This window comes from Saccopteryx leptura, chromosome 1 (genome assembly GCF_036850995.1).
Source record: "Saccopteryx leptura isolate mSacLep1 chromosome 1, mSacLep1_pri_phased_curated, whole genome shotgun sequence".
In the NCBI taxonomy this organism is placed as follows: Eukaryota; Metazoa; Chordata; class Mammalia; order Chiroptera; family Emballonuridae; genus Saccopteryx; species Saccopteryx leptura.
Window position 1 is genome coordinate 203275719 of NC_089503.1, and position 12189 is coordinate 203287907.

At 37.3% G+C, this 12189-nt stretch overlaps 1 protein-coding gene across 1 annotated transcript in view; it reads left to right on the forward strand.

Annotated features, from left to right (window-relative positions):
* Positions 1-12189, forward strand: part of HSPA4L (heat shock protein family A (Hsp70) member 4 like) — a 52400-nt gene that overhangs the window by 24154 nt on the left and 16057 nt on the right. Inside the window, exons 7-13 of the mRNA XM_066385026.1 lie at positions 702-946; positions 1072-1148; positions 3105-3256; positions 3694-3800; positions 7953-8086; positions 10127-10326; positions 11849-11944. Of these exons, the coding sequence (XP_066241123.1) occupies positions 702-946; positions 1072-1148; positions 3105-3256; positions 3694-3800; positions 7953-8086; positions 10127-10326; positions 11849-11944 (1011 nt within the window). The remainder of the gene's footprint in view (positions 1-701; positions 947-1071; positions 1149-3104; positions 3257-3693; positions 3801-7952; positions 8087-10126; positions 10327-11848; positions 11945-12189) is intronic.

Sequence of the window (12189 nt, forward strand, 5' to 3'; positions counted from 1 at the left end):
CAGATGGTGGCGCAGAGGATAGAGCATCAACCTGGGATGCTGAGGACCCAGGTTCGAAATCCTGAGGTTTCCAGCTTGAGACCAAGGTCGCTGGCTTGAGCAAGGGGTCACTGGCTCAGCTGAAGTCCCCTAGTCAAGGCACATGAGAAAGCAATCAATGAAGAACTAAGGTTGATGCCACACAGGTTGATGCTTCTCATCTCTCTCCCTTCCTGTCTTTCCCTGCCTGTCTCTCTCTCACTTAAAAAAAAAAAAAATATTTGAAGACCTAATTCCTGATCTCTAAATTGAGCAATTATAGTACTTTAGATTTAATCTTTGGATCAGCTTTTCTTGGCTGCTTTGTTTTTGCTTGCATGTTTAGGACTATTTCTCTGTTCTCTTAAACTTGATTTTGGTATACCTGTTCAGTCCTGTCATAGAATCAAAGGATGTGAAATTTTAGTTGTAACTCAGTTATTCCAGAATTAGAATTATTCTTAAATTACAATATGTTGATCTGTAACGTCAAGCAGATAATTCACTGTGGGTAAATATGTTGGCTAAATATAAATTATAATTAATTTGATTTCAAATTTGGCACCTCGTGACTTTTGACAAGGTTTTTGTCTTTGATCTTAAAAGATTTTTGTGTTTGTTTGTTTGTTTGTAAGCAAACATGTATATTCTGAAAACTCAATTCTTCCTTTTCAATTAAACAGGTCTTAGCTACTACCTTTGATCCATATTTGGGTGGCAGGAACTTTGATGAAGCTTTAGTAGACTACTTCTGTGAAGAGTTCAAGACCAAATATAAGATTAATGTGAAAGAAAACTCTCGGGCCTTGTTGCGTTTGTATCAGGAATGTGAAAAACTGAAGAAGCTGATGAGTGCAAATGCGTCAGATCTTCCTCTGAACATTGAATGTTTCATGAATGACCTTGATGTTTCCAGTAAAATGAACAGGTACTATAGATGTTTTCAGCTGAAAAAGTGTTTGCTTAATTTAAAATGTTTATATTCTGTTATTTCAGAAGATATGCTCAATTTTTAGATCTCAAAATAGTGAATTTTATTTCATTTTCCCACAGGGCTCAATTTGAACAATTATGTGCTTCCCTGTTTGCCAGAGTGGAACCACCTTTAAAAGCAGTAATGGAACAAGCTAGTAAGTGGGAGCATTGGACTCACCCATCCTGTAGCACGTTGTTACTCATTGGGATGGTATAAAGCAGCGATTTTCAACTGATGTGCCACAAGAATTGTTTTCTTTTTCTTCTTCTTTTCCGAGTGAGAGGAGGGGAGATAAGGGAGACAGACTCCCACATATGTACCAACCAGGATCCACCTGGCACCCCACATCTGAGCTGATGCTCTGCCCCTCTGGGGCCATGCTCGGAACCGAGCTATTTTTAGTGCCTAAGGTGGAGGCTTCACAGAGCCATCCTCAGCACCCAGAGTTGATGAGTTCGAACCAATCGAGCCATAGCTGTGGGAGAAGGAGAGAGAAAAGAGGGTGGGGGAGAAGTGGAGAAGCAAATGGTTGCTTCACCTGTGTGCCCTGACTGGGAATTGAACCCTGGACATCAACACACCAGTCTGATGATCTATCACTGAGCCAACTGGCCAGGGCCACCCAAGAACTTTTAAAACACACAATACTTGACTGTTTAGTCAAAGGCGTTGACCTCTTTTCACTTTGATTGTCAAATAAAAGAAATTACAACAGTCAACACAACAATAGTTTTCTAGTGCGAATGAATCAAAATTAAACCTAATTTTTTGGTTAGATCAACAAAAAAAATTTTTTTTTTGGTATGGCACAGAATTTTAGTAGTTTATTTGTGCCATAAGATGAAAAAGGTTGAAAATCGCTGGTGTAGGAAACAGTAAAAGCTATAAAACTTCATGTTTTTTTTAAGATTTTTATTTCTCATTTTAGATGAAATTATAACTCATTCTTTTTTGAATTGCTTATTAATTTATTGTGATGACATGGTTTGCAAAACCATACAGGTTTCAAGAGTACAATTCAATATAACACCATCTGCACAGGGCAGCATCCACCCTCCGCTCCAAATGACGTCTCTTTCTGTCCTCATCCACCCCCCCTTCCCTCTGGCTGTTGCCACTCTGGTGACTGTGTCTGTATGTTATGTTTATATGTTTTCTTGGCTAATCCTTTCACCTCCTTTTTTCCATTCCCTTTAGCTCCATTCCCTCTGACAGCTGTCTGCCTGTTCCATGTGTCCATGCCTGTTTCTGTTTTGTTCCTCAGTTTACCGAGTTCATTAGATTCCACATATGAGCGAGATCACCGGTATTTGTTGTTCTCTGACTGGCTTATTTCACTTAGCCTAATAACCTCCAGGTCCAACTGTGCTGTTGCAAAATGTAATATTTCCTTTTTTATGGCTGTGCAGTATTCCATTGTGTAAACATACTGCAGCTATTTTGTCAAATCATTTATTGATGGGCATGTAACTCATTTTCATTTATAAAAGTAGGGTGCTAGAAATCTGGGTTTTTGAGAACTCCTCCTGCTTCATTTCTTTCTTTATATCATAAAACTAATGTTAGTAAAATTTGAAGTGTTTAGAAGATTCTAAGATGAAAGTAAAGTAGAAGTGGGGAGATGATTGCTTTTTGTTAAGTTTTTGGTAGTCAATTAAAATCCACTTTCTGTGGAGAAAGAAAGTTATAATTGAAAACTGTTCCCAGGAAATAACTATATTTTGTCCTTAAAAAAAAAAATTACCTGCTGTGGCAGTTTGTGAGATGGTAGTTAGAACACTGAAGGACTCTGGAGAGTCCGTTAAATGCCCAGGAAGTGCTTGTCCTTATTCTCATCATTCTGTCATCGGGACCAAGTGTAGTGCTTGACTCACAGATAATTAGTATTAGATTTTGCCTTTTATTTGCCTATCTTCTTACCTTTTTCTTGTTTTGAGCCAATGAAAAAACCCACGTTTTAAAAAAGTACTTCCCAAAGTCTACTTTTCACATTGTTATAAACACAGTGTTTTGGTCGTTCGACCCCCGCCGGGGTCGCGACCCACAGGTTGAGAACCGCTGTTATAAAGATTATCTTATTTTTCTCAATTAAAAACATTTTTCTTTTCAGACTTGCAACGTGAAGACATAAGTAGTATAGAAATTGTGGGGGGAGCAACGCGAATTCCTGCAGTGAAGGAACAGATCACTAAGTTCTTCTTTAAAGAGATAAGCACCACACTCAACGCTGACGAAGCCGTTGCACGAGGATGTGCGTTACAGGTGGGAGTATCAGACATTCTTTGTAAAATGTATATTTTGCCAGAAATACAGTGATAGGCCTAAGTGGAGTTTTAAATATTATCATTTCTAACCACTTGTCAATAGGCTAAAAGTAAATTGAAATCATTCCTGAAAAGTAAGTCTTATAGCCTTTCATAGTTATATTTTTAAACGATCATAAGACAATATGTCTATAACTGGACTGAAAGATTATTTATTTTATGAATCCATGTAAACAAACTTAAAATTTTTTTTGATATTTCAAAATATCAAAAAAGAATACTCTGACACACTTAAATTTTAACCAGTTACCATTAAACAGTAGTTTTTAAAATGTCACAATTTTATTAGAAGGCTTTATTAGCATTTTAATCAAGTGTTGCCTAGGTTATGTTTCGTGTGTGTTGGTATAACTGTGGTGTACGTCTTATTTGCAGTGTGCGATTCTCTCACCAGCGTTTAAAGTGCGTGAGTTCTCCATAACGGACATTGTTCCCTATTCAATCACATTAAGATGGAAGAGCTCTTTTGAAGATGGAACCGGGTAAATTACTTCTTAAAGCCTTGGGTAGAGGTTGTTATAAATAATCAATTGAACCTACTTTCATAAGTTAATGAAATTCACACTTCTTAAAATTTTCAAACACATTTAAATAAAATTAAATGTTAGTAAAAAGAATACATAAGCTATAAAGCATGATGGCATATTTCAAAGTGTTTTTTAAAAAGTAAAACATTTTTATTTTCTTTTTTTGTTTTTTTTTGTTGTTGTTTTGTTTTGGTTTTTTTTTTGTATTTTTCTGAAGCTGGAAACGGGGAGAGACAGTCAGACAGACTCCCGCATGCACCCGACCGGGATCCACCCGGCACGCCCACCAGGGGCGCCGCTCTGCCCACCAGGGGGCGATGCTCTGCCCCTCCGGGGCGTCGCTCTGCCGCGACCAGAGCCACTCTAGCGCCTGGGGCAGAGGCCAAGGAGCCATCCCCAGGGCCCGGGCCATCTTTGCTCCAATGGAGCCTTGGCTGCGGGAGGGGAAGAGAGAGACAGAGAGGAAGGAGGGGGGGGTGGAGAAGCAAATGGGCGCTTCTCTTATGTGCCCTGGCCGGGAATCGAACCCAGGTCCCCTGCACGCCAGGCCGATGCTCTACCACTGAGCCAACTGGCCAGGGCCCATTTTTATTTTCTAATGAAAAAAAATCACAGTATAAAAATATAAAAACTTAAAAACCTGCATTTGTCACACCTCTTCTCCTTAGCCCATTTTGCAGAGGTAACCATAGTTAACAGCTAAGTCTAATGCTTTTCTAAATATACTTTTTATTTATTTAATTTTATTTATTCATTTTAGAGAGAGGAGACACACAGAGAGAGAGAAGGGGGGGAAGAGCAGAAAGCATCAACTCCTATATGTGCCTTGACTAGGCAAGCCTGGGGTTTTGAACTGGCAACCTCAGCATTCCAGGTTGATGCTTTTTCCACCGCGCCACCACAGGTCAGGCTAAATATACTTTTTTAAATACCCAAGAATAAAAGCATGCATTTTTTTATTAAGTAGGAGAGATGAGAAGCATCAGCTTATAATTGCGGCCTGTTAGTTGTTCATTGATTGCTGCTCGTATGTGCCTTGGACAGGGGCGGGGGGGCTCCAGCTGAGCCAGTGACCCCTTGCTCAAGCCAGTGACCATGATGATCATGTTGATGATCCTCCGCCCAATGCACTCAAGCTAGTGAGCCTGCACTTAAGCCGGATGAGCCCGCGCTTAAGCAAGTGGACCTTGGGATTTTGAACCTGGGACCTCAGTATCCCAGGTTGAGACTCTGTCCACTGTACTACCACTGGTCTGGCAAAAAGCATGTACTTTTTAATGTGTGCACTGATCATCTGTATATCTCCCATGTAACTTGCTTTTAAAATATGTTGTATATTACCTTTCCATGCCAACAGAAAATAACTGTTTTTTCTACAGTTATATGTGCCATTATTAATTTAACCAATACACTTTAAAGTTATATTCTTCCTGTTTTGAGCAGTGCTTTTAAGGATGTCCTTGTAACATTTCTTTGGTATAACTATAAGATAACTGTGTAGGAATAAAATTGAGCCAGAGTATGACATTATTTTAACTGATACTGCCAAGTTATTCACTAAAAAGATTTATCAATTTATATTCTTAATAATTGTGTATTAGATCACTCATTTTCTCCTATACTTTTAAATTTAATTTTCTAATATTAAAATGTAGTACTTTGGCCCTGGCCGGCTAGTGCAGCTGTAGCGTCAGCTTGGCATGTGGAAGTCCCAGGTTTGATTTCCGGCCAGTGTACACAGGAAAAGCACCCATTTGCTTCTCTACCTTTCCCCCTCTACTTTCTCTCTGTCTCTCTCTCTTCCCCTCCCAAGGCTCCATTGGAGTAGAGTTGCCCTGGGCACTGAGGATGGCTCTGTGGCCTCCGCCTCAGGCTCTAGAATGGCTCTGGTTACAATGAGCAACGCCCCAGATGGGCAGAGCATCGTCCCCTGGAGGGCATGCTGAATGGATCCCGGTCGGGCGCATGCAGAAGTCTGTCTGACTGCCTCCCCACTTCGCACTTCAGGGGGGGGGAAATATATATATATATATTACTTTCTCATTAAATTTCTGTTTCTAACTATTGTGAGTCACAATTTCATACTTTTATTGACATTTATGTTTTCTTTTCAATGAACTACTCAGGATTTAAATAACTTGCTACCCTACAAAAATAATTTGTTTCAAATATTATAATTGACTATTTTCCAGAATTATAGCTTATACAATAAAATTGTACTTAGCTTTTGAAGTTGCTTTTAAATTTTTGTTCTATGTACTATACTATACATCTCCCAAGAAATAGAAATATTTGCACAAATTTCAAAACTATGGATTATCAATCTGATTTGAATGTTTTACATAGCATTTAAATGGCATTTGTTTTATGTCAATTTTGAGGCAAGAAATATTATTCTTTAAAGCTAATTTCAGTTAAAGGTAGAAGTGATCCAGAAAAAAATTTATAACATGGGGAGTTAAATTTAAAAGTAAGTATATCGAAGTGACTACAGTAGGAAAGTAGAAGGTAATTGTGGTAGGTTCTTGAATACTAGAATAGAGACAAGGCCCATGTATAAGCAATTTTCAACCTTGAAGTATTAATAGGATGGTGCTATACATTAAAGAATGAGTTTCTGGGACACTGTTAACAATTGTTATAAACCTATTACACTATTTAAAGAATACATATTGCTTCCTTGGTTTCAAAATTTCCTCGGCCCTGGCCAGTTGGCTCAGCAGTAGAGCATCAGCCCGGCATGTAGAAGTTCTGGGTTTGATTCCTGGTCAGGACACAGGAGAAATGACCATGTACTTCTCCACCCCTCCCCCTCTCCCTTCTCTCTCAGTACCTCTCTCTTCCCCTCCTGCAACTATGACTCTGTTAGAGCAAGTTGGCCCTGGGTGCTGAGGATAGCTCCATGGCCTTGCCTCAGGCGCTGAAACAGCTTGGTTGCCAAACAGCAGAGCAATGGACCCAAATGGGCAGAGCATTGCCCCATAGGCGGGTTGCCAGGTGGACCCAGTTGGGGTGCATACGGGAGTCTGTCTCTCTGCCTCCCCACTTCTCACTTAAGTAAAATAAAAATATATAGAAATAAAATTTCCTGTACTGGAAAGAAGAAAATACTACAAGTGCTGCTATTATATCAACTGAAAAAAATTGAGATATGGATCACAAAGTATCAATGTAAATTTATAAAGTTGACAGTTCTACCGTGGTTATATTAGAAAATTTCCTTATTAGGAATACACATTGAAGTATACCGCTCACAAAAATTAGGGGGTATTTAAAATTAATATGAAACTATAAAATATCCCCTAATTTTTTTGAGCAGTGTATTTAAAGGGAAAGAGCCATAAATGTATATAACACTTTTAATTGTTTCAGAAATAAAATACAGATAGTGTGTGTATACTCAAATGCTGAAACAAATGAGGTAAAATGTTAACAGTAGCAAATCTAGGTAAAATATATACAGTATTCAGTTGTTACTTCTTTATTTTTTCACCCTGTAAGTTTGAATTTATTTGCAAATAAAAGTTCCATTTTAAAGAATCTAGAATAAAACAGGTTACATATGACAAGTATTTTGGAAGTTAATGAATAGGATTTGGTCCTCAGATGTGAGCAAAAAATTCCTATGTGAGCAAAAAATTCTTATGCCTTAAGATATACCTATTCTTAGGTAATTTTTCTCTTTTGAGTAGAATTGTTTATTACTATGACAGACATTCTAAAAACTTTCAGCCATAAACCTGTCAAAATGCAGGTTTGGCATGAGCTGTGGGGGCGCAGTGGATAAAGCGTTGACCTGGAACGCTTAGGTCACCAGTTCAAAACCCTGGGCTTGCTCGGTCAAGGCACATGTGGGAGTTGATGCTTCTTGCTCCTCCCTCTTTTCTCTCTCTTTCTCTAAAAATGAATAAGTAAAATCTAAAAAAAAAAATTTTTTTAATAAAATGCAAGTTTATAGTGCAGCCAATTCTTTTTTTCTGTTCATTGGTACATAGAGAGGGTTTTATAATTTTTGCTTATGAATTTAAAATGAGATGGATTCTGTAATTATTTTTATAGATAACCTTCTGTTTGTTTTGAACTGAGCATTTTCCCACTCCATTTTAGGGAATGTGAAGTATTCTGTAAGAACCATCCTGCCCCATTCTCAAAAGTCATTACTTTCCACAAGAAGGAACCATTTGAACTAGAAGCATTTTATACTAATTTACATGAAGTGCCTTATCCTGATCCAAGAATTGGTAAGAAAACTCAAGAAAGAAATTTTCACGTTGTTTGGGGGTGGCGGTGTTATATTGAGGGGGACAACTGAATCCATGTTAATACAATAAATTAAATAATTTAATAAAAATAATTGAAAAGAAAAAACTTTTACAATTTTTTTACTTTTATAGATAATATGTTAATATTTGAATCAAAGAAACAAATAAGTTGATATTTAAGCCAAGCTAGCACTGGATTTTAAAAGATGGATATTCATACTTTTTTTTTTTTTAGTGAGAGGAGGGGAGGCAGAGAGATACTCCCATGTATGTTCTGAGCAGAATTCACCAGGCAAGCCCACCAGGGGGTGATGCTCTGCCCAGCTGTTGCTCCTTTGTTCAGCAACTGAGCCATTTTTTAAGCTCCTGAAGTGGAGGCCATGGAGCCGTCCTCAGTGCTCAAGGCCAACTCACTCGAGCCAATCCAGCCATGGCTGTGGGAGGGGAAGAGAAAGAGAGAAGGGGAAGGGGAGGGGTTCAAGAAGCAGATGGTCGCTTTTCTTGTGTACCTTGACTGGGAATCAAACTCGGGACATCCACATACCAGGCCAACACTCTACCACTGAGCCAACCAGTCAGGGCCCGTACCTTTTTTTAAACATGTACTTTTTAGTACTCAGAGTTTATTTCTAGAATAACAGCAGGTTTGAGTATTTTTAATTCATTTTGACATCTGTATTTAAAATGTTCTATAATAGGTGTGAAAGGTTTGAATAAGGATTTTTTTATGGAAAAACTGTAATCAGTAAATTCAGATTGTGCTGCCTATGTATTCTGATTTTAAACTTAAGCTCAGTGACAAGTAGAGTGAGTATGATTAGATTAATAGGAAAGTGAGAATGGGAGACTGTATTATCCCTATTGAGCTTTTTATTTTCATTTATTTATTTTTGCCTAATAAACTTTTTAGAAGGTACAAAACAATTATGATGTTGTATCATTTAAAAGAGAAGGAATAATTTTTAGGAGTTAAAATCCTCTATGAACTGCTTTCATTTACAGACTAGAGAGGGGACTGTATAAATATTTCACATACATTAATTAAATTGGTAGGTGTAAATTATTGACAGTGGTATTAGTTTGCTAGGGATTTTGAAACAAAGTGCCCCAGACTGGGGGGGCTTAAACCACAGACATTTTTCTCAGTTCCGGGGCTGGAGGTTGGCAGTCAAGGGGCTGGCATTTCTTCAGTCCCTCTCCTTGGCCGTGGGTGGCCATCTTCGTTTTCACATGACCTTCTTTCTGTGTGTGTCTGTCTCCAAAGAAACACACCAGTCACTGGGGTAGAGCCCAGCCTGACAGCCTCATGTTAACTTGTTTGACCTCTGTAAAGACGTTATGAGGTACAGGACAATAGGACTTTTAATATGTGAACTGGGGTCGGAGGACACAATTTAACCTGCAGCAGAGGTGAACCAGATGGCTTATAAATTAGTTCTTTTGTACTATGAATATCATTATACAATTGAGATTATTTTAAAAATTAGATTTCTTAATGTGAAAAATTAATATGATCTCTGTAAGTGGATAATGGCAATTTTCCTATAAGAACAATACAGAAAATTTTTTAATTGCTTTATTTATGAATTGCCAAGATGATTATGATTTGCAAAGCTAATAATAGCAAAAAGGGGTAATTTTATATTTGTTTTTTAAACTCAGAAATTGAATTTTGTTATTTGGTTTTTAGAGCAGCAATATTATAAAACACACTTAAAAGTTATATTGCCTTAAGTCAGATTGTCCTTGGTTAAAGTATTGTACCAGTTCTTTCTTTTCATAGCATTGATGATTTGGGGCAGGTAGCTTAACCTTTCTGAGTCTTACAACCAAGTTTACTAAGGTATGAAAACAGTGACTTGGGGAAAATACCTATCCCACAGTAATTAATCTAGATATGGTAATAATTTTACAACTATTTGCCAGCTTTGGAAAGATGATGGTCAGATTATTGAATTTCATGAATTGACTGACTTAGTCTGAGGCCCCTGTACTGATCAAAACTCTTTTTTCTTGAAGGGAGCTTCGCTATTCAGAATGTTTTTCCACAGTCTGATGGTGACAGTTCCAAAGTGAAGGTTAAAGTTCGCATTAACGTCCATGGGATCTTCAGTGTGGCCAGCGCGTCAGTGATTGAGAAGCAAAATATAGAAGGGGACCACAGCGATGCTCCTATGGAGACAGAGACTCTGTATAAGGGTGAAAGCAAAGATGATGCGGTATGTTGCAAGTCTGTTTCAAGTTTCTCTAATAAATATACAGTCTTGTATTCATAACTGGTACTTCAATAGTCAGAAACATTCATCTCAGATTTTACTCTGAAGTTCTGTTGTAGGAATCAGTATAAACTCTTTAAATAAAAGCATCAAAGAATAATTCTATTTGAAGTGCTGTACTTTTTCATATAGTAACACATCTCATAGCTTGTGCACCTTCTATAGCGTGAAACATGTGCATTGAAAATACACAGTGAAGAATTTTTCAGAGCTTTTCAGCAGTTGAGCAGAATGATGTGCTGTTCATTCAGTAACTCTAAATACGGTTATTTCTTTAGGAAAGAGTTTGTGACCCTAATACTGTACTTACTCTTGGTATACAATAGATGAAGGAATCTTAGGAGAACATGATTCTATTTCATTACACAAATTTTTCATCTCTTTGTATATACTGTTTGTTATATTTTTAATGGCATTTGTGAGATTTTTTTTCCCTGTTATAATTGGCAATCCCTAGATTTTTTATGTATTTGTACATATTTAGAACAGATTTTTTGTGTGAGAAGGGTACTAGACTTACCACGGGGCTCACTTTGTAAGTTATATAAATATCTAATCACTAAGTTTACACTGTAACTAATATCATATTGTATGTCATCTGCAAAAAAAATGGATTTTTTGATAAATTTCAAGATAATTTCTTCCTTAGAAAGTTTGTCTTTTGTCTGTTTTTATTGATAATTTACTATAAAATCTTTCAGACTTGATCATATTTCTACCACTACTCTTTAAAGTACTTCATTTAGGGACTGCGGTGTTTCTTTCATTCTTCCAATGTATTATGTTGCTATTACATCCTTACTCGAATTGAGAACGAAATATCCTAATGTGTTAGAAGATAAGTCAGTTTTTCATAAAGTAACATAAGAACGATAGGTGAAAAGTTCTTACTTGTAGTTCACAATTTATGGAAGACATAAATTTAATCCATTAACATTAATATTTACTAAAATTAAGAGAACTGTCTTAGGGAGGAGTTCTTGATATCCATTTTACTTCACTTTTTTTCTTAAAATGTCTCTGTGGCGACTTTCGTTTTCTCTGTGGAATGTTTGTGAATCTTGGGCACTATAAGCAAGACTAGTATGGCACCCATTTTCTACCTCCCTAGCCTTTCTAATTTGCTGCTGCAAATTAGAGAGAGAGAAGGGAGGGAGGAGCAGGAAGCCTGGACTCCCATATGTGCCTTGACCGGGCAAGCCCCAGGGTTTCCAACTGGTGACCTCAGCGTTCCAGGTTGACACATTATCCACTGTGCCACCACAGGTCAAGCTTGATTGCTTTCTCATATGTGCTTTGACCAGGGGGTCCAGCTGAGCCAGTGATCCCTTGGGGGCTTCAAACCTGGGTTTTCAGCGTTAGAGGTCAATGCTCTTATCTACTGTGCCACCGCCTGGTCAGGCTCTAATATACTGTTTATTAAAAAATATACTAGAAATACTATAAATTACATTTTCTTTTTCAGGATAAAATGCAGGTTGATCAAGAAGAAGGTCATCAAAAATGTCATGCTGAACACACCCCAGAAGAGGAAATTGATCATACAGGAACTAAAACAAAGGTTTCTTTTACTATTTCTATTCTTTTTTTTCTACTATTTCTATGGTTTTGTCTTTTGAGATTGATAGTTCAAATTGATATGTTTACTTTATAATGCATGCTTTAATGCACTTGATGTTTTCAATCTTACTACTATGGAAATGTATAGAAAGCACAGAACCAGAATGAATACATTTCAAAGATTTATATTATAGAGTGTTTTAAAGAATGAACTCTGATAATACTATAAGTAAAACTAACTTTTTG